The sequence below is a fragment of the Camelus dromedarius genome, chromosome X (genome assembly GCF_036321535.1).
Source record: "Camelus dromedarius isolate mCamDro1 chromosome X, mCamDro1.pat, whole genome shotgun sequence".
Classification (NCBI taxonomy): domain Eukaryota; kingdom Metazoa; phylum Chordata; class Mammalia; order Artiodactyla; family Camelidae; genus Camelus; species Camelus dromedarius.
The window spans coordinates 66,506,555-66,530,329 of NC_087472.1; the positions used below are offsets into that span (position 1 = coordinate 66,506,555).

General features: G+C 39.5%; 1 protein-coding gene across 2 annotated transcripts in view; it reads left to right on the forward strand.

Moving 5' to 3' along the window:
- The first annotated feature begins 1,072 nt into the window (after positions 1–1,072).
- Positions 1,073–23,775, forward strand: part of ARHGEF9 (Cdc42 guanine nucleotide exchange factor 9) — a 165,137-nt gene continuing 142,434 nt past the window's right edge. For both annotated transcript variants that reach the window (XM_010995344.3, XM_064483093.1), the window contains exon 1: positions 1,073–1,526. In XM_010995344.3, the coding sequence (XP_010993646.1) occupies positions 1,497–1,526 (30 nt within the window). In that variant the 5' untranslated portion in view covers positions 1,073–1,496. The remainder of the gene's footprint in view (positions 1,527–23,775) is intronic.

The following is a 23,775-nucleotide window of genomic DNA, read 5'->3' on the forward strand; positions in this document are numbered from 1 at the left end:
TCTCCCATTTGGTTCAGGAATCCCTTGCCAAAGGGCCATTCAGCTTCTGCTTATACCCTTCCCAGGACTGGGTGCTCATCAAGGCAGCTGCTTCAGTCTTTGACTAGCTCTGTCTGGCCAAAACGATTGCTTGGATGAAGAGAGGAGAGTTTGCTAGGAAGTAGAGGACAATAAGGTGGTATGTGTAGCATGCCGGTGATGTCTTCATATCAATCACTTTCAGGAATTTCTTTCTGATGTCATATTTTAATTCCCAATTGCTGAAGCTGCAGCCTCTGTTTTTGTAATCCCTTTCTTGCCTGAACTGCTCTGTGGGTCAGGAACCTTGAATTCTTGTCTTGTTTGATTGTGATAACATGGGCAAATGTCTTTCAATCTCTGGGCTTTAGTGTTCATGTCTGTAATAGGAGGCTAATTAACACTTCCTGTCGTGTCTTCCTCACAAGGTTATTTTAAGGCTACATGCAATAATAATGGGTGTGAATGTGACCCACAGTGTCAATTTTCAGCAGATACAAAGGTGCCAGCCTGGGTTCCACTGCCCAGAGTTAGGGGCAATCATGAAGAGGTGGGTGGTTTCTCCGTTTGCCTGTTTTGCTGATGTTCATTTGACTCATTCTCAGCAAAATAAGCAAATGGAAAATTCATCCATCAACAAGCTTCCTTTCATATTCCTGAGGGTGTGTGGAAGAATCCTGGAACGGTGTGTGTGTGTGAGCAAAAAGAGCATGGAAAGCTGCAGAGAGTAAAGTTGAGACTTTTATCTTTTTATGTGACCTTAGACAGGTCTCTTTCATCATCTAAATCTCCATTTATCTATCCGTGAGATGGAGATACTAATGCCTACCTGCACAGAGTTGCTCTGAGAAGTGAAAGTGATAATGAGGATGAAAGCCCCAAGAGCATAGCACTAAGAGAGAAAAACCCCAGGGGAGTATGTAGAGGGAGTGCTGGGGGGGTGGGAAGCAGGAGAGTGCTAGCATGGCTCCACTAGAGCAGGATCTTATTATTTCAAAGGCTGGCCCAAAACCTCTAGCAACTTTGGAAAGGACTTTTTGCTGACTCGACATAACTGGGGAGCCCACAATAAACAGCGTCTAACTCCAGTGCAGCCGGAGGCAGGCAGAGGTGGCAGCTGCCTTCTGCTTGGGGGGAGGTTATTCACCCACATCCTTTCCCTGCACCCCACCCCCCAGATCTCAAGCCTTGGCAGGGGACAAAGGCAGTCGGTCGGGACCCCCCTCCCACGTCTTCCCAGGCCAAGAACCGCGGGAGCTCGGGGCAGAAAAGCAGAGCCTGCCAGCAGGGATGGAACAACCTGACTGAAGGCGAGGTCCGGGACGGAGGGGATTGAGCTATAGGGCTGCGGAGGAGGGGAGGCGGAGGGGGCGCTGGGGCTTTCGCTTGCTCCAGCCCTGCCAACCCAGCCATCCGGAGACAACCGGCACCAGCCACCCGGGCCTTGGAGAAGCCTGACTCCGGACTCCATTAGCACCATGCAGTGGATAAGGGGTGGATCGGGAATGGTGAGTGCACGTAACCCCAGCTTTCCTTGCTTGAGCCTCAGTCCCCTAGCCCCACCCCCAGCTTCTTCACGAGCCGCCATGCAGTGAGCCCCTTAGCCTCTGCCCACCGACCTCTCCGCTGTCCTTGAGATACCAGTAAAATGCTGTGGCCATTTTAGTAGCCCTTGCTCGCCTGCCTGCCGACAAAGCCCCCTCCCATCCCCTTCCGCATTCTTAACACCCCCAAGTAGGATAGGAGAGGGGGTCACCTGGAAGGCCAGAGAGGCAAGGGGGCTGGTAGAGGGGCTCTCTGAAAGCAGTGGGGCTCACAGGAGATGGGGAGATGGCACGGGGGTGGGAAGGAGGGGGCAGTCACAAAGCCTGGGACTGTGGAGGGGGCAGTATGGGAGAGCTGCATGATCCCCAAAATAGGCTATGTGTACCCCCTCTCTCTGGGACAAGCCAGAGAGCCACTCTCAGGCAGGCTGCCGGGGTGGGGGGAGCTCTGGAACCCTTCCTTGCCTGGTCTAGGGTCACCCTGTCCACACTTGGCGCTTTGTCAAGGAGAGACAGCTACAGAAACAGAAACTACCATTCTGGAAATGATTCTGGATCCCATTCAATTAGGAGAGCTCTCCCCCTCCCCCCACCCAAGGAGTGTGTGCTTGTATGTGTGTTTAATACCATCCTCCAACAGTTTATTGTATGTCATGATGCTCCCTTCTCCACCTGGAGACCTTGGAATGACTTCCCTTGCAGAGAGGAAGTGGTGGTTGCATCTTGATGCTTCTCTGACTCAGCCAGGGGTAGCTCAATTCTGGTCAGGGACTCTGGGGCATGGGAGGCCACCATGCCTTTGTCCTCAGCTGGGAGGCATGGGCAAGAGGGCCTTGAAGGGCAGTTGGGTTGGGTTAGCAGGCAGTGATGGCAATGCCAGCCCACACTTCTGCACTGCCATTCACAACCCACAGCTGAAGGAAAGTAGCCTGAAGCTGTTGGGTAAACATTGATATTTAACTCCTTTTTTGCTCCATTCTGGAAGGGAGGAGGGAATCTGGTGTGGGCTAGGACTGTATTCAGAGGAGCTGTCCTCTTTCCTTGCTTGCTATTTCCTTAGACCTCTATTTTAGTGATTCTTGAAGTCATCCAGTTTATATTTTCCAGGGCTTCAACAGACTCTTCTCAGATCTCCCTGTTTCCCTGGGGTCCCATCAGGGATATGTCAGATGTTTGTAGAACCAGAAAACGTTAGAGCAGGAAAAGACCTTCAAGTCTTTATTGTCCATCCAGGAAAGCTGAGAACCAGAGAGTGGGAGAGACTTGCCCAGGGCCACACAGCTCCATGAAGACAAAGCTGAGTCCAGCACAGGAGTCTCCTGACTGTCACTGTCCCTCCTGACTGCTCCACAGAATCATCAAATGGTGCTAAGAAAGGCAGAAAGGAACAAAGAGTCATGATCTTGGTAAAGGACTTCCTTCAGGCTGAACTAATGTCATGAAATTTGCCTGAAAAAGCCCATGGCAGTCCTGGTATTTGTGGCAGCTGGGTCTAGGTAATACCTCCCTCCACTTCTAAATATATTGTAGTATAGGAGTCCAGAGCCATCCACTGACAGCAGTCTAAATTAATGGAAAAGTTGAAGTTTTTTCAATTGTGTGTGAGAGAGAGTAACAGAAACTTTGGGGAGACTATGTAATTAAAGACTGATTGACAGAGAAATCACATAATATTTTTAGGGCACTGAGGTGGTAAATATTATATGATGAAAGCATTTTATTTAACTATTTGCCAGAATTCGAGACAGGAGTCGTAAATTCTATTATAGCCTGGAAGGCAGGAAACTTCTAGCTTTGGCCCTGCTACTATTTGATAGAAATGCTTTGAGCCTCAGTTTTCTCACCTGTTAAATTTGGCTATTAGTGATCACCAAAATTCCTTCCACATCTGAAATTCCCAGATTCCTAAAAGTAAATATTGGGTAAAATTTAACTAATGGTTCACTATGAGAAAATAGGAGTATATATTTAACCACCATTTTATAATGTGGCTAGTCAAAAGGTCTTTGCTTGTTCTTTCATTCACAAAGCCCTTGAAATTCAGATTGAGCTTTTCCTAACAGTAAGATTTCTTTTCAGAACATTTGACTATTGTAACTGATTTCGAGTGTCACATGTTACATGGAGGTCCTTGAACATAAAGCATCAGTTGAGATTTTGCGAAATAAAATCTATCTCAGTAGAGAATGTTAAAAAAAAACTGTGAGCTCACTTTTGATGGTAAATTGTTTAGTATATTTATTCATAGCTTATGCCTGAAATGTCAATTTGTGCTGGGTTAGGCAGTGTGCCTAGAGTGGAAAGAATGCTGGTCTCAGAGTCACAAATCTAAGGTTGAGGGGCCTGACTTTTACACTTCTCAGCTCTGAAACACTTGACAATTGTCAAACCTCTTTCATCCTCAGTATTCTTATCCATAAAATGGGGGGAAAGTACCTTTTTATCTCATAGGAGCTATTGAGGTTATTAGTTCATTCAGCAAAAATACAAAGTATCTGAGTCAACACTGATCTAGGTTCTGGGGAGACAATAGTGAACAGGAATAAATTCTCTATTCTCATGGATCTTACATTCTAGGGAGTTCACTAAACAATTACACAAATGACTCTACAATATGTCAGTAGGTGCTAAGCACTAAGAAGAAAAAGAAAACCTGATAAGAGAATAGAGAGAGATAGGACTAGGATGATATATTAAATAAATCAATCAGAGCCTCTCTGACTAAGGGGCATTTGAGCAGGAATGTGAAGGAAATGAAGAAACAAGCTCTATGGGGATGTTTAGGAGCAGAGGGTTCTAGCTGTTAGAAACATCCAAGGAGAGAGCACAACTGGCCTGTTTAAGGAACAGCAAGGAGGCCAGTGTCCTGGAGACACTTAATCTGAGGGATATGGGTAGTTTTGGGAAGGTTTTGAACAGATAAGGGACATAATCTGCTTAAATTTTAACAGGAGAATAGATTGTAGTGGGGCAAAAGAAAGAGCTGTAAGGAGGCTCTTAACATAGTCTGGGTTAGAGGTGATGGTGGCTTGGACCAGGGTGATGATAATTTGTATGAAAGGGTTGTAACTCAGAATTGTAGATGGTCTGTGTCTTTCTCCTTTATGACCACCCATCCATCCTCAGGTGGCTTGAGTGTGGGGCTAGAACGAACACAGAGTGGGTGAATACATGCAAGGGGATTTTATACCTAAGTTGATGATCAAATGATCTGCTTTGGGCTCCTGGCCTCTAGTGGGGCTAATTGAAGTTGGTTCTATGTGAATTACCAATGAACCAGTCTTTTGCTTTCTGATATTCTGGAGAATAATATTAAATATATTATTAGTACTTTGGAGATGTGATATACTTAACATATGTGACATCTGGAATGGATTATTTGTAATACTTTCTCCTGTATATGAAAAAATATTTTCAGTAATTATCAGTATTAATAATTATTTTCTTGATTTTTAAAATTTTCAAATAATTGATAATGAAAAAGAAGAGTAAACTTCAATTTTAAATAAATTTAAATTCAGTAACATCTCATGTATGATCTAAAAGGTGTACTTATTGAACAAAAATACTACATCTTACAGTTTGTATTGTTTTTCCCTGTTTTAGATTTTAAGTACAAATAAGAACTTTAATTGGTCACATAGAATGACAGAATTGAAGTAACTTACATTGTCTCTTTGACTTTACAATTATTGTGCTATCATTGTTTACTTTGAAACTACTATTTACATTCTGTAACATATAGTACCAGAGAGATTTGCAGGTATGAAATGCACTCAAAGCTATCTTGAATGATCCTAAACCTTTACAAAGTGAAATGGACTGGAGGAACACGTGTAAAATCTGTGTGTGGGGAGGAGGTCAAATGTATAACTGAAAGTTCTCTGAATCAACTTCTGTGTAGGATACAATATTATTAAAGGATCAGTAACAAAAGGTGCTAATTTGAAATTTTATTACTGAACTCAACAGTAACAATTATTTAGAGCTTTGACCAACACAAAATTTTTCTCAAGGAGAAGTATTTTATTACTGACATTGTTAAAATTGCTGGTGCACGGTGATAATAAAAACACTTCGGCTTTTAGTCTTAAAAAAATCTATAGATAGTGCACTCCTTCATTGCTTTGCACTCTTATTGCTCCACCTTTGATATGCCACTGCCTTGGAGGATATGGAATCTTGGACTTAATTCCATAACAAAAAAATACCTTTTATTAAGGTCTCTGATGCAAAGGAAGAAGAGACTGTTGGGAGATAACCTGCAGTTATTGTCACAATTAAGCCACATGTATCTCTGCCAGTGTAGAAACACAGACTCTAAGGGCTTGAACTCAGCTTTCAACTTTAAGCCACAGCTTGATGGATGTGGCCAATAGTAAAATGTAGTCATTAGAAAATATGCTACCATTAATCTGGTGAAGGATCAATCAATCCGTGACACAACCTAGCCTTACTTTATTTCTTCTTAGTGACAGAGTCTTCTTGTGAAACCAAATGGATGGTGATATTCTTCACAGAGATTGGGAATACAGAATGAAGAGCAGCATTTAAAGAAGGGGTAGAGAGGGAAGATGACAAATACAGTCTGAGCCATTTGAGTCTTAGATGCTTGAGCAGCCTCAAATGGGAGATATCCAATAAGCAGTTGGTGATCCACACATTGAGCTCAGAGGAGGACTGGGAGACATTGGTAACAGTTGAAATTCTGACAGTAGATGAATTCCCAAGTGGTTTTAAATGCAATTCAGCCTCCAGAGGTGAGGGGTGGGAACAAAAATTGAGCCTTCTATTTTAGGTGGCCTCCTAACCTATAGCAGGCTGAGTCCACTTTCTGTTATCTACTTCCTGAAATTTCCATGGCAACAGTATAATTTCAGGCTTTACTTTCAACAGTGTTCATGTTGCTTCTGGTTTCCTCAACTGTAATGTTCAAGGATGACCTTGGGAATAATTTAGTCCAACTCCTCAGATGAGGGGTCAGCAAACTACAGCCTGCCAGCCAAATCCAGCTCACAAGCTAAGAATGGTTTTTACATTTTTAAATAGTTGGAAAAAATGGAAAGAAGATGAATGTTTTGTGATTCACATATATGGAATTCTATGGAAATGTATATGAAATTCAAGTTTCAACGTCCATAAATAAAGTTTTATTGGAACACAGTCATGCTCATTATGCCTTCATGATACAAAGGCAGAGTTGAGTAATTATGACAGAGACCATATGGCCTGAAAAGCCTGAAATATTTATTATTTGGGCCTTTACAGAAAGGATTTGCAAACTTCTGCCTCAGAGCCCTAGTATTACCATGGCAGCGCCTCAAGGGGAGGGGATGAAGAGGGGCAGGCAGAAGTTTGGGTCTCCTACTTTTGATTTATCCAGAGCACTTTGATTTTTGCTTTGCATACTAGGCTGTTGCTTAAGATTTTGGAAAAGCATTTTGCTTGCCCTACATTTTCCCCACATCCCACACAAAATGTTTTAAAATTAATTTTATAGATTGTGATAACTGAGTCTCAGAGAAGGAAGGTGCTTGACCCAGGACCACAAACTGAGTATAACTGGGAAAAGAATCCACATATCCAACTATACTTCAATTTAAAAAAAGAAAAAAAATGAGAAAAAAAAAAACCACCCAGAATAATTTTTGACCAGATGTCTGGGTACTCTGAGTCCTAGTCAAGTTGATACATAATATTAACCATCACATAGCCTCACTTATCTTCCCAGTCTGCTATGAGAATCAGATGTATGTGTTGACTGGAAAGGGCTGTTTGAACTGTGTTGTTTTCTACCCATATGGGGAGGCAATATTATTCCTGACAGGACAGAGGGGATACACACTTGGGCAGGCAGAATATGATCTTTTCTATGCCCTGAATTCAGACCTCAGAAGACCAGACCTAACTTTACTCTTCTCTGAGTGCTAAGAGATCCAATAGGAATTTCATTCACATGGAACTATCCTTCCCACCACAGCCCAACGCTTCCTGAACTCTCTGTGTGAGAAGAGACTGAAAAGGGCCGCCAAATAGTCCCATGACATAATGAGAGGAGCTTCTTCTTAGGAATCCATTGTTTTGAGAAGTTTTCCCTTACTGTTTTTGGTATGTGTGTATGTGTATGTATATGTCTCTGTGTGTGTGTGTGTGTGTGTGCACGCGCGCGCATTAGAACATGACAAGTTCTGCAAGTAATTAAGTTGTTCAGTAATGGAAACCAGGCAGTGGGGAAAATAAACGCATGCAGCCAGTTCTAAGAAGCCCTATTGCCATGAGGAGATATTTTGTCAAAGGGCCTGCCTGACATACCAGGGAAGTAACATTTAAGTTGAATCAGCTGTGTAGAGATTTGGAGAAAAATCCTAACAAATTTGGATTACAACTAAATAGTAAAGGAAGAGACAGTGATATTTGTGGGGAGTTTTGGAAAGGCAGCAGGAATTGCATGTGCAAAGTCCTTAAGGTTGAAATAGTTTGCTATGCTTGAGGGATAGAAAGAAGGCCGGTGTGAAAGGAGCAAAGGCAGAGAGGAGGGCGAGTGGCATGATAGGAAGGCAGAAAGCCAGGTAGGGACCAGCTCACCCAGGATCTTGTAGGCCCAGGGAACTTGTAAGCCCAGGAAAGGTGTGCATCAGCTATACTCAAAGGCAATATGGTTCCATGTTTAATTGCACACTCTCAACCAGACTGCTTAAGTTCAAATTCTGACTCTGCCACTTATTAGTTTTGTGACCTTGCACATATTACCTAACCTTTCTGTGCCTCAGTTATACCCTCTGATAAATGGGGATAATAATAGTACTGCTTATAGTGTTATTGTGAGCATAAGTGAGTTATGCTCACAGTGTGCATGATAGTGCTGGGCACTGACGACTGCTATTTATTGTAAGTACAGTAGGAAGTATTTGAAGCAATGGAATGATAGGGTCTACTTTGTGATCTGAGAAGTTAACTTTTGCAGACTATAGAGAATGGCATGAGGAGGGTGAAAGTGGAGATTGAAATACCAATTGAGAGGCTGTTGCAGAAATGAAGTCAGTGGAGTTGGGGAGAAGAGGGCAAATAGTACATTAATTTTGGAGATAGAGTCAGTGGGAACTGATACTGGGTTTAGTGAGAGAGGTATAGAACAGGGAAGAAATGTGGAAGATGATCCCTAGGTTTCTGGCTCTGTCACTGAATAGCTGTTATTTTAATCAAGAGATTTAACCATTCTAAGTTTCAGTTTCCTTGTGTATTAGTAAGGGTTCTCCAGAGATACAGTACCAACAGGATGTATGTGTGTGTATGTGTACCTCTCTCTCTCTCTCTCTCTCTCTCTCTCTCTCTCTCTCTCTCTCTCTCTATATATATATATATATATATATATATATATATATATATATATATATATATATATGTATATATACACACACACACATACACACATGCTCACACACACATACATACACACACAATTGACCCTTGAACAACATGGGTTTGAATGGAACTGCGTGGATCCACTTATACATGGATTAAAAAAAATACAAACTGCAGTACCACATGATCCACAGATGTGGAACTGTGGATATGGAGGGCCAACTGTGAAGTTACACATAGATTTTCAACTGTGCTGTTGCACCCCTAACCCTTGCTTTGTTCAAGGGTCAACTTCATAAATAAATTAACAAACAAACAAATAAATAAATAAACACACAAAGTGGGAGAGAGGGAGAGAAAGAGGTGAGGGGAGAGAGAGTTATTTTAAGTAGTTGTCTCATATAATTGTGGAGATGCAAGTCCCATATATGTAGGATGGGCCAGCAAGCTGGGAAGAGTTGCAGTCTGAGATCAAAAGCAATCTGCTGGCTGAATTCCTTCTTGCTAGGGGGAGGTCAGTCTTTGTTTTATTAAGAACTTGAAGTGATTAGATGCGGCCCACCCACATTGTGGAGTATAATCTGCTTTACCTACAGTCCAGCAATTTAAATGTTAATGTCATCCAAAAGAATACCTTCACAGAAATATCCAGAATAATATTTGACCCTATCTGGTCATTCTGGTCTAGACAAACTGACATAGAAAATTAACCATCACACCTTACTTGTGGAACTAGAATAATAGTAGTACCTGATCATTGATACTATTGTGAAGATGGAATAAATCTATGTAAAGCACTTGGTACAGTGTCTTTCACATCTCAAAGGTTCAATTAATAATAGTATTTATTGTTTTAATACAATAATAACCCTCATATTTGTTTGGCATTTTTTTTGTTTTCAAAATACCTTCACATACATGAATTTATGTAGGTATAACACTTTTCATACTTTAAAGTTGGGGAAACTAAGACACTTATTTCCAAACGAAGCCAGAATGAGAAGTAGGTCTGTAATTCCATAACAGTTCCTTGAGCATTACTCTCCCTGCTTGCCAGGAATGATGTTTGCCTGGCTTCCTTCATTCCAGAGGTAAGGGACATCAGTAATAAAATCATGAATGCAGTATGGCTTGAGAATAAAAGTTAACATTTACCAAGCTAGCATTTATTTTGTGCCAAGCACTGTTCTAAGTGTTTTGCATGTGTATATAATTTAATCTTCCTAACAATCCTATGAGGTATGCATGAAACTGCTAGATAGGTTGTAGAAGAGAGCAGGACCCTCAGGCCACATGCAGAGAACTCAAATGACTTGATCCTTCCTCCCTCACCATTATAAATTCCAGAGATGGTGAAAACTCAGGAAGGCCATTTGAGTGTTTGTGAGACAATGTATTTGGGTGTGTCAGTGAGGCCTGGTGGAATGCCTTTTGTGTACATAACAGGTACTCTGAATATTTGTGGAAAGGATGAGTGAACTGATGAAGGAGGTGAACCTCAGGCTACTTGTAGCCAACCATGCCTGGAGCTGGTCCCAGAAAGGGCAGAATCATTTGCAATAAATGTTCCCTTTGGCCCAGGTGAGATGCCCCTAAACTAGCCAGGCAGTGAGGTGAGGGGAACAGGCTAAAACAGGAAGCTTCAGAAGTCCTTCATGGGAAAGTTACATAACTCCTCTGGATATCAGTTTACTAATATGCAAAATGGGGGCATTCTCTTGCTCTCTCTCCACACACACACACACATTTCTTCATTCACTTATTCAATATTATTTATTGTGCATCTGCTATGTACCCACCACTGTCCTAGGCTTTGTATGGTAAACAAAACAAATGAAAATCCTGTCCTCATGAGACAGACTTTCTAGTAGGGAAGATGCATTCTAAGCAAATGATAACATGAAACATACAGTATGTTAGTTCTAAGTGCTAAGGAGAAAAAAATACAGCAGGGAAGAGGGAAGAAGGATAAGAGGTATGTGTGGGGGTGGTTAAATTTTCAGTTTCCTATTTCCTGCTGCAGTTCCCTCATGAGGTTGCCGTGAGGTTGAAATGTGATAAAAGGGCACAGTATTTAAGAAGCTGTGAAGTTCTGTTTAAATATAAGCTGCAGTTATTCTTGCAGGGATAATTTTCTCTTGATCCTTATTTGCTGTTCCCTTCTCCATCATCAGTGCAGCAAGAGTTCTGGTCTGGAGGACAGGAAACTTGGTTTCTAGGCCTGGTCCTGGCATGACAGTTTCTTAAAAATTTCAACTTTATAGAACTTTACAGATTTTAAAGTACTTTTCCCAGAACTGAGTTTTCTGGGTTTTAACCCTTTGTACTTCCCATTCTCCCATGAACCAGTGAGAGTTGAGGTAAGTCACTTTCCTTCTGAGAAGCAGAGTGTTCCCCTTCTGTAAAGTGAGAATGATTTCCCCTCGTCCCTTGCCAGCCTTCTTGGGCTGTTGTGAGGTGCAAACCACATAATGTCATAAAATGAGCCTGTAAGGGTTGGTTGCTGTGATCTATGGAATTGATATTCCTGTTCATATGATTTGTTTTTCTAGTTTGTAAACTGACTGTATATGTGGAGTGGGGAGAACGAGACTTCAGGACTGAGTGCTACTCTCTCCTGTCTGAGAAGTTGCTAAGGTTAGTGGGAGTATCACTGAGCCTCAGCACCTCCTAGAAATAAGAACAGTTACACAGAAACATTTGACATCTCATGACAGAGCAGCAACCACTGATGTGGAGCCCTTTTTGGCCACTCTGCCAAAGTAGAGGTAGGAGGTAGGAACCAGGACTCATCTTCAGACATTTAACACACATGGCCTTAAAAGACCTTTGCTTCATTGCATATTCTTGCCTCCTTTGTTGAAGATTAATTGATTGTAGGTCTGTGGGTTTATTTCTGGGCTCTCTATTCTGTTCCATTGATCCATATGTCTGTTTTTGTACCAGTAGCATGCTGTTTTGATTACTCTGGCTCTGTAGTATTGTCTGAAATCTGGGAGGGTTATTCCTCCAGCTTCATTCTTTTTCATCAATATTGCTTTGGCAATTCTAGGTCTTTTGTGATTTCATATAAATTTTAGGATTATTTTTTCTAGTTCTGTGAAAAATGTCCTGGGTAATTTGGTAAGGATCACATTAAATATGTAGATTGCCTTGGGCAGAATGGTATGGCCATTTTAACAATATTGATTCTTCCAATCCAAGAGCATGGGAAAACTGGATAGCAGTATGTAAATCAATGCACTTAGAACATCTCCTCACACCATACACAAAATTAAACTCAAAATATTTTAAAGACAAATATAAGACATGACACAATAAACCTCCTAGAAGACAACATAGGCAAAACATTCTCTGACATAAATCTTAGCAATGTTCTTCTAAAGCAGTCTATGCAGACAATAGAAATAAAAGCAAAAATAAACAAATGGGACCTAATTAAACTTATAAGCTTTTGCACAGCAAAGGAAACCATAAACAAAACAAAAAGACAACCTATGGAATGGGAGAAAGTACTTGCAAAAGATGAGACTGACAAGGGCTTAATTTCTAGAATATATAAACAGCTCATACAACTTAATAAAAAAAAAAACAACAAACAACTCAATCCAAAAATGGGCAGAAGACCTAAACAAGCAATTCTCCAATGAAGACACACAGATGACCAATAGGCACATGAAAAAATGATCAATATCACTAATTATCAGAGAAATGCAAATCAAAACTACAATGAAGTATCACCTCACACCAGTCAGAATGGCCATCATTCAAAAGTCCATGAACTAGAAATGCTGGAGAGGGTGTGGAGAAAAGGGAACCTTCCTACACTGTTGGTGGGAATGCAGTTTGGTGCAGCCATTATGGAAAACAATATGGAGAGTCCTCAAAAAACTAAAAATAGACTTATCATAAAATCCAGCAATTCCTCTTCTGGGTATATATCCAGAGAGACCTCTAATTCAAAAAATACATGCACCCTAATGTTCATAGCAGCACTATATACAATAGCCAAGATATGGAAGCAATCTAAATGTCCATCAACAGATGACTGGATAAAGAAGCAGTGGTATATTTATACATTGGAATACTACTCAGCCATAAAAAATGATAAAATAATGCCCTTTGCAGCAACATGGATGGCCCTGGAGAATGTCATTCTAAGTGAATTAAGACAGAAAGAGAAAGAAAAATACCATATGATATCACTCATATTTGGAATCAGAAAAAAAAAAAGAAAGAAGAAGACACTAATGAACTCATCTACAAAACAGAAAGAGACTCATAGACATAGTAAACAATCTTATGGTTATTGGGGAAAGAGGGTGGGAAGGGATAAATTTGGGAGTTTGAGATTTGTAAATACTAGCCATTGTATATAAAAATAGATTTTAAAAAAGTTTCTTCTGTATAGCACAAGGAACTATATTCGATATCTTGTAATAACCTTTAATAGAAAAGAATATGAAAACAAATATATGTATGTATATACATGACTGGGACTTTGTGCTGTACATGAGAAATTGACACATTGTAACTGCCTGTACTTCAATAAAAATTTTTTTAAAAAGACCTTCACTTGCTGCTTAGATATGATCTCATTCAGAATGCTAGAGGTGAAAGTAGGGAGCATTGAATAAGTAGAATAGAATTTTAATTTAGTGTTCTCCTTACATTTTTCTACTATAACAATTCTTCACTTCTTAATCAAATGTTTTACTCCATGGAGAACTTTCAAATCCATTTTTTCATCATTTCCTTGGTAGGTATTACTTGTTTCATCTATTTATAGATGAGGAAATTGAGGCTCAGAGAGTATATGATTTGCCTAAAGTTAGGGGCAAAGGTAATATTCAAACCTTCAAATAATACTAATTGTTACTTTTTACTGAGCATTACTGTGTGTCAGGCATTGTTCTAAGTGCTTTGCATGTATTTACTCATTCAACCCTCACCAAGAACCGTGTGACTCTCCCTGTTTTTACAGGTGAGGAAGCTAGGGTATTGAGAGTCTAGAGCTTGCTCAAAGTGAAGGGCAGAATGAGTACTAGGGCATTATACTATTCTTCTCACTTTAAAGATAAGAAAAGTGAGGCTGAAAAACATTAAGTAACTAATACAACAATTAGTTACAAAACAACTAATAAAACATTAAGTAACCGAATACAACCAGTAATTGGAAGAACTAAGGTTGAACCTCAGCAAGCTAGCTGTAGTGTCTGTATTCTGATCTCTCAAGCTAAACTGCTTCTCAAGTCTAAGGCTTTTCCTAGCTTTATAGCTTGGTTAATTGAAGCAGAGAGAGAGAGAGGGATAAAGAGAGGGAGACAGAGACTTATTAAGATAACACAGCATATTTAACATGTTTTAAATTTAAAATTTAATTTTTGAATGGAAATATTTTCACATGGTTAAAATCATGCAATCAAACTATAAAAATGTATACAATGGCCCATTGACCCAGGTCTCCCCATTAGAGGTCACCAGAGTTTCTTTATGTAAATATAAGCAGATACAAAAATATTTTCTTATTTGCCTTTTTTACCCCCTAAATCCCACACTCTACATACTATTCAGCATATTCCTTTTTACTTCTCTTATTGAAGTATAGTTAATTCAAAATATTACATTAGTTTCAGGGGTACAGCACAGTGATTCAATATTCTTATACTTTACAAAGTGATGACAACTATAAGTCTAGTTACCATCTGTCACCATGCAAAGTTATTACAATATGATTGACTATATTCCCTATGCTGTCCATTACATCCCCACAACATTTGTATTATAACTGGAAACTCTTAGTTTACTTAATCTATTTCACTTATCACCCCCCTCCCCTTTGACAATCACCAGTTTTTTCTCTATATGTGAGTTTGTTTCTGTTTTGTTATGTTTGCTCATTTGTTTGTTTTTTAGATTGTACATATAAGTGAAATCATAGAATATTTGTCTTTCTCTGTTTGACTTATTTTACTCAAAATAATATCCTCTAGGTCCACCCATGTTGTCAAAAATGGCAAGATTTCATTATTTTTATGGCTTAGTAAGATTACACTGTATATGTACACCACATCTCCTTTATCCATTCATCTATTGATGGACACTTTAGGTTGCTTCAACATCTTAGCTATTGTTAATAATGCTGCAATGAACATATATCTTTTCAAATTAGTTATTTTGTTTTGAGGGGTATATACCCAGAAGTGAAACTGCTGGATCATATAGCAGTTCTATTTTTATTTTTTGAGGAACCTCCATACTGTTTTTCAAAAGTGGCTGCACCAATTTACATTCCTACCCACAGTGTGTGAGGGTTCCCATTACATCCTTGTCAACACTTTTTATTTGTTGACTTTCTGACAGGCATGAGATGATATCTCATTGTGGTTTTGATTTGAATATCCCTGATGATTAGTGATGTTGAACATCTTTTTATGTATCTATTGGTCATCTGTATTTGTTCTTTGAAAAGATGTCCATTCAGGTCCTCTGCCTAATTTTCAATCAGGTTTGGTTTGTTTTTTTTTTTGATGTTGAGTTATGTGAGTACTTTATATACTTTTGATATTAACCCCTTGTTAGGTATATCATTTGCAAATATTTTCTCCCATTCAGTAGGCTGCCTTTTAATTTTGTTGACAGTTTCCTTCACTGCACAAAAGCTTTTTAGTTTCATGTAGTCTCATTTATTTTTGCTTTTGTTTCCCATGCCTGAGGAGATATATCCAAAAAATACTGCTGAGACTGATGGCAAAGAGCGTATCACCTATGTTTTCTTCTAGGATTATTATGGTTTCAGGTCTTACATTTAAGTTTTTAACCCATTTTGAGTTTATTTTTACATATGGTGTGAGAAAGTGGTCCAGTTTGATTCTTTTGCATGTAGATATCCAGTTTTCCCAACTTTATTATTTATTGAAAAGGCTGTTTTTTCTTCATTGTATATTCTTGCCTCCTTTATTGTAGATTAATTAATTATATAAGAGTGGGTTTATTTCTGGGTTTTCTAGTCTGTTCCATTGTTCTATGTGGTTTTTTTTTTTTTTTTTTTTTTGGCCAGTACCATACTGTTTTGATTACTGTAGCTTTGTAGTATAGTTTGAAATCAGGGCACATGATACCCCCAGTTTTGTTCTTTTTTCTCAAGACTGTTTTGGCTATTTAGAGTCTTTTGTGTTTCTATACAAATTTTAGAATTATTTGTTCTAGTTCTGTGAAAAATGCCATTGGTATTTTGATAGGGATTGAATTGAATCTGTAGATTGCCTTGGATAGTATGGGTTATTGTAAATATTAATTCTGCATATTTCTTTTTACGTTTAATATATCTTTCAGATATCTATCTATCTACATATTCGAGATATATATCAGTCCTCAGAGAGCTTCAGAAGTCTCATCTTGGCCTTCACAAATCTCTACAAAACAAACCTCCATCCATCTGTGTGCCCTGCACACGTCTCTTACTTACCAATCTTTGGTGGTTCCAACTCTCTTTACATCTTCACACAGCTTCATTGCCAGACTACCTTGGATTTCTATAGTAAATACAGTTCTTAAGTCAGTTTTTTGGTCTCCCTCTGACACATAATCCAACATCTTACAAACTCCCCAGCTGAACTAACCCCCTTCTTTCATATTTCAGTTTCAACTTATTCCTATCATCTACCTACCTTCCTACTAATCTACCTGCTTATCTAATGCTTGTCAGGCACCTATTATGAGCAAAATCACATGCTTAATTTGATGATGAATGCTTAGTGCCCTTACTGCTCAGAGTTTGCAGTTTAAATGAAGCCTGTATATAAATAAACTTGGACATAAGGGTCAGAAGGGTAGCTAGCTGAATGACTTATGAGGCCCAAGAATGGAAGAATTCAGGAGATTAAGTTCCAGAACTAAACACTGGGCCTAATACCCAGGAAGCATTCACTGCACATCCCAGCCTTAAATTGATGCATGATTGGGTTTAGCTTCCCCCGAAAGATCTTAAGCCTGATATGAAAGCTTTGTACTTCCTTGGAAGGAGCTTTTAGGCCCTTGCTGCTCTTTCCCAACCAGTTCTTTTTACCCTGAGTAGAGGCATGTTGTTTGACCACTAACTTGCTTGAAATAGAAATGAAATAAGCACCCCCAGCCAGAAAGAAAGAAGGAAAGAAGGAAAGAAGGAAAGAAGGAAAGAAGGAAAGAAAGAAAGAAAGAAAGAAAGAAAGAAAGAAAGAAAGAAAGAAAGAAAGAAAGAAAGAAAGAAAGAAAGAAAGAAAGAAAGAAAGAAAGAAAGAAAGAAAGAAAGAAAGAAAGAAAGAAAGAAAAAGAGAGAAAGAGAGAAAGAAAGGCCTGAAATAGATCCATGCAGAGGAACAGGAGGAAATAGCTGTTCTTTGTATTTATTCAGATATATATTCAATCTTTGGCCACAGGAGGGCGGTATAGGCAGTGTTTCTTGAGGGAAGGGCTTCTGGGTGGTGGTTTAGAATGGCTTCTGCCAACAAGGAACAGAAAACCAAAGAGGTCTTGAAATTCTCAGCCGGTAATTTGGAACCTTTAGTTCCTTTTGGAGAAGTTCTAACTAACGAAGGCCCCTGGGAGAGGGGAGGCAGTACAAAGTTTGGTATTCACAGGCCACCGCAGAGAATATATTTCATGACACATTTCCTCAATATTCTACATCAGCAGGACTATGCCTTGGTCTTCATTTATTCATTCACTCACCATTTAGTTATTCAGTCATTTAAAAAATATTTATTGAATTCCAATCACTGTTCTAGGTGCTATAGATACAGCAATGAACAAAACAGTTTCTACCTTCACAGAGCTTACACTTTATAAAGAGAGAAAATAAACCAATAAATAAATAATTATATAACATTGCAGGTAGTGATAAGGTTAGAAGGAAAAGCAGGATAATGGAATAGAGGGTGATGAGGTACTTCAGTTTTAGAGAGGGTGGTCAGGGAAGGACTCCTTTTGAAGAGATGTAAGAGCTAAACTTGTAGATAGCTAGGAGAAAAGTCTTTAGGCAGAGACAAATTCTTAATCCTATGCCTGATTTTCCCACTAAAACTCCACCCCCCACATCCACACAAATATATGCAACCTTAGTCTTAAGTTAATCACTCCTTCCTTAGGGCACTCCACTTGGGACAAACTCCATGCCTGACACATCTTTGAAAGGCTGTTGAGGTTTTAAAACAATTGCTTTATTTTAAGCTACAATTGAAATTGTCATAGCCTTTTTTAAAATTGAAATATAGTTGATTTAAAATGTGCTAGTTTCTGCTATACAGAATAGTGATTCAGTTATACATATATATTATTTTTCATATTCTTTTTCATTATAGATTATTACAAGATATTGAATATAGTTCCATGTGCTATACCATAGGACCTTGTTGTTTATTTATATATAGTAGTTTGCATCTGCTAATCCCAGACTCCTAATCTATCCTTACCTCACCCTTCCCCTTTGGTAACCATAAATTTGTTTTCTATGTCTATGAGTCTGTTTCTGTTTTGTAGAGAAGTTCACCTGTATTATTTTTTATATTCTACATATAAGTGAAATCATGTGATATATGTCAGATACTGTCTGACATACTTTACTTAGTATGATAATCTTTAGGTCCATCCGTTTCATCTATGTTGCTACAAATAAATCATAGTCTTTTGAGCTTTAAGAAAATTTGGGGACTTGTTTAAGGTCACACAGCTACTAAGAAGCAGAGACTGGACTTACATTTGAAAGTTTTAGCTTGTTATCTACTGCTTTTTTCACTTTGCAGTGAGCTTCTCAACACATTGAGGGGGCACAGCAGCACATTCAGGCATCAGCCATTTTAGGTGAATATACTCTCAGAACTGGCTCTTCCTAAGGACTAGTGTTTAGAATAAGGGAGGTGACAGTTTCACTATACTCCCCATTGTCACTTCCACATGGATATGTGTTCTGAGGGATGTGTGGATAAAATGATGAGCAGCAGGCTTGGGGAGTGGACTGTAAACTTTGCCACAAGTGGGAGAGCTTAAATAAATGATCATGTTTATCTTAGAGAACAAGGGTGTATGTGTGTGCTTGCGTGTGTGTGTATAGGGTGGGTGTTCAGGAGGTATCAGAGTTTGAACCCGTGATAGATGTCTTCAAACACTTAAGAAGACTATTGCTTAGAAGGATAGGCCTTTTTTGCATAGCTCAGAGAATAGTGCTCTAAAAAATGGACAGGAACCATAAAATAGTGAATTTCAGCTCAAAATGAACAATGGCTTTGGAAGCTTCAGGTTGAGTTTCCTGTTACTGAAAATATTCCAATGGCTGCTGGACGAAACTCATCAGGAGTAGTAGAGAAAAATGGTGGACTTTGGAAACAGATCTCAGTTTAAATCCTGCCATTGTTACATACTACCTGTATGGATATGAACAAATGATGTAAACATTCTGAACCTTAGTTTTCTATTCTTTAAAATAGCAATAACAATTACTTTTTTGTTGTTTTCTGGGAAGGATTAAATAAAATTATATGTTGAAAGGCGTAGCACCATGATTGCTCAAAGTAGGTGTTTCCTCCTCCCCCTCCACTTCCCCCACCCCATCACATAACTGTAGGGAGGATTCCTACAAAAGGAAGTTAGGAGGAAATGACCTTTTTTTCCCATTTCAAGTATGAAATTATATGATTTATTTTATAATCATCAGCAACAACTTTACTCATTCTCCGATTGTGCTTTACTGTATGACATTGAAATTATGTGCTTTTGTGGCTCTTTCCCACCTAGAGTATTCCTGAAAGCCTCTCTGTACCCTTTAACTGTCAGAATAACTGCTTATTGAATTTAATTGACTTTGGAGGAGTGGTGATCTCTGTACTGAATAATTGAACTAACCAAGTGTTCCTATCCTCAAGGAGCTGACTCTCCTAAATAGCACTGACAAGAATGAATGTGCAAAAGCATCTAGTCAAATTGGTAGCCAAGACAATGAACAGACAGGATTCAATATCTTCAGACTGCCTGTGGCAAGCATCAGAGATTATCAGGTGTCTGAGGTGGGATTTGGATGACAAATAAGTGGGTAGCAAGGGATCAGAACAAAATGTGGAACTTTCCTTGGGTGTTCTTCTTGGCAGAAGTGGGGCTTTGGGAGCTGTTTGAACTATGAGAGGAGGCAAAGGACAACCAGACATTGGCTTTTCCCTTAGATAAGGCAAATATTTAAGACCTAGACATCTTGCACCTGGGAGGAAGGCCACTGGGACTCAGGTCAAGACACTGAAACAGTTTATTCTTGTGTCTCAGGAGACATCATGTCAAATGCTATTGGGAGATGGAACATGTGTCACCTACTGGCATTTATACAGCATAGTGTTTAAAAGCACAGGCATTAGAGCCAGTCTGGGTTGGGTATGCATCTGGGCTCCACCACTGACTAGCCACATGACCTTGGGCAAGTTATTTAAGCACTGTGCCTCAGTTCCCTCATCTGTAAAATAAGGACAATAGTAGTATCTACCTCATAGGGTTGCTGTGAGGATTAAAATAATTAATATATGTAAAGGGTTTAGAATAGTGCCTGGCTCAGCATAAGCACTCTATAAGTGTTAACTACTAGTATTATTATTATCCTATGAGCAGCCTTTGGGTCCTGAGAAATATACTGTGTGCCTATAGTAATTTCCGTGTGAATTTGGGATTTATATTCCAGACTCTCTCATGGAGTGATTAGCTCCTGAGTGGCTATGATAGAAGTGGTGATAACATCTGGCTAAAAGAGATGAAAGAACTTTCTACCAACTGAGATTGTCCCAAAGACAAACAGCTTGTCTTAGGAGAGAGGAACATTCCCATTGTTGCAGGTGTTGGAGCTGAAACCGAATAACTGCTTGATGGGGATGTTACAGAAGTGATTGAAAGATGGAATTGGGGTTTTGTTATACCAAGAGATTGTCTGCCTTGATACTTGTAGCAGAATGGCTGCCTCTGAGGTGGGTGTAGTGCTTCTTGAAATGTGGGGAACTCACCAAAGTTTTTGAAATTGTGAGCAGAGCTGAATGGTCACCTTACTCAGAAGGCTAACCACACATGGATAGGGCTGGGGTCAAATGTCATGTTCCAGAGTCTGAAATCTCCCAAAAAGTACTTTTGAGATTCAAGAGATAAGAATTTTGGTTTCTGCTCTGACAGTAGTTAGCTGTGTAATCTTTTGCAGCTTACTTTCATTCTCCGGGCCCCAGTTTTTTAAACTAGAACATGAGGGTTTAGAGAAGATTTTCTCTGAGGTCTCATCAGGTCTTGCTTTCTGTAGTTGGAAGATATAATTCTCTGAGTAGAAACAAGTGGATAAAAGAGAAAGAGACTTTTATGCATTTATCAGATGTTTGTGAAGCACCTGCTAAGTGTCAGGCACTGTGCTGGGCATGGGGGAGAAAGCAGTGAACAAGACAGGCATGGTCTTGGTCCTTTTAGCTCCACAGTCCAGTGCAGGATACAAACAAGAAAAAATACATTACAATACAGTTTAATAGTGTTCCAAGAAGGGTAAACACAGGGTTCTGTGGGAGAAGAATATGGTTCAGAATATTTTTGAGGAAAGAACATCAGGGAGAGCCTTCTAGAGGAGGTGGCACCTGAGCTAAGCTTTGAGGTGGGGGCTGAGGAAGGACAGCAATAGGTCCTGAAGCAAGAGAACCTGGTAGATTATGAGAACTGCCATAGGTTCCATTTAGCTAAAAAATAAAGAATAAGAGGGCATTGGTGAGAGTTGAGATTGGGAAGGGCAAAGGACACCAGATTGGCAAGGTATTGTATATCATGTTACAGATTTTGCCTTAAAGGCAGTGGGGAGCCATAGAAGGCCTTTGAGCAGAGGAACTATATAATTCAGGGTTTGGCTGCAAAATTTAAATTGCTCTAGTTACTTTCAGCAGATCTTTAATATAGAAAATTGGGTGCTTCCCAAATGGTAGAAGGGCTGAAGGGGCAAGCTTTAGGCTGAGCCTCCAGGAATGACTCCCAGAACAAAATCAGGAGAGCTGTTCCCTCTGCCACAAGCAGGAAGGTGAGGTATCAGGAGCTTTGGGAACACTCCACCTGATCTGCAATCTAGGAATGAAGAATCTGCCACTGCCTTAACTATTGACTTGAGTATCATTATGCCTGCTAGAACCTCAGTAGCAAAAAGAATAAAATAAATTTTAAAAAAAGTCCCTGCTTGCACAAATGCAGAAAACCAGTGACCAGACACTGGAGCTTATGGAAAGGTAACATGGCTGCCGAAAACCCTAAAATCTCCACCACTCTCCTTGCCACCAGAAGCAGCAGAAGTATGGTTTCTGTATTATCATCTTCTTCCAAATATTGTGTATATGCATATAATTGGCAGAAATCACATCCAGAACACTGGCTGCAAGGAGTTTGAGAAATTACAGGTTGCTGTTGTCATTGTTGTTGTTGTTGTTGTTGTTGTTGGTTTTTAGCTTCTCAGCAATATAGGAAGGCAGGCTTAGAAGGGTGGCATGGATCCTTAGCAACCAATCTATAGTATCCACTGTAGAATTGGTAAGAGCAGAACTGCTTTGGAAAGAGATAATTTGGTCAGGAGAGTAGAGGCTGAATTGGGGAGAGAAGAACCACAAGGTATGATGGTGCTGGCTGCAGGGAGAGAGAGGAAGGACACATTCTTTAAGGAGGAAGAGAATCACCAGGACTTGAAGACTGGTTGACTAGCACAGGATGAGGGAGAGGCAAGACTTATGGATATCTCCCTGGTTTTAGGCTAGTTCTATGTGTGATATTCCTAAGGGGCAGGGAACTCAGGGGAAGGAGGAAGCTGGCAGGGGTGGAAGATGACTTCAATTTTGGACTTATTAAGTTTGAGGTTATTGTGAGATATTCAGGAGGAGTTACCCAGAAGGCAGTTGGAGATCCAACTACCTAGGGGTCATCAGCAGAGTTGTAAGCTCCCTGCAGGCAAGGGCCTATGTTTGTTTTGTTCCGCCACTGGTGTACAATAGGAAGTGTGTAATGTAGGTGGCAAGTAGTTAGAGCCTTGGGAATGGATGGGTCCATCATTAAGTGCAAGTGTGGAATGAGAAGAAAAGGGGAATGAGATTGAAAGAACCCTAAGAAATCATGGCTTTAATGACTGGATGAAGAAGAACTCAAGTAGAAAGTAAAGACAATATAACTAGACAGGTCATGTGGATAGAGGCCTTGAGGCAAAGGGAACATTTCAGAAATGAGGAAGGCATCAGTGGAGTCAAGAAACAGAGAAGTCAGGGAAGATAATAATGGAAAATTGGCTATGAGATTTAGCAACAAGTTGATCATTTGTTTATACTCACAAGAAGTTCCAGTTTCTTATGGGATGATGGGAGTGAAAGCCAGGCTGCAGTGGGTTGAAGGGTCAATAGATAGTGAAACGGAGAAAGGATAAGATTGCACTTTCAAAGGCAAGGAGAAAGATTTTAGTTGCTTACATTATGAAACTGTCCTGATCACCAGTATCTATCTGAACATAATCTGGAAGAGTGGCTTTCATACTATTTTGACCATTGCCTGCTGTAAGAAATACATTTTACATCACAACTTAGCACATTTATATTTATATGTAAATGAAACAAAAGCTTCAGTAAACAGTATTTATCCTAATTATATGGACATTTCATATAAATGAAATCATAAAAAAAAGTCTTTTGTGTCTGGCTTCTTTCACATAGCATAATATTTTTAAAGTTCATGTATGTTGTAGCATTTAACAATACTTCAGTCCTTTTTATGGCTGAGTAATTTTCCATGTATGGATATACTATATTTGCTTATCCATTCATCAGGTGATGGACATTTGAGTTCTTTCCATCTTTTA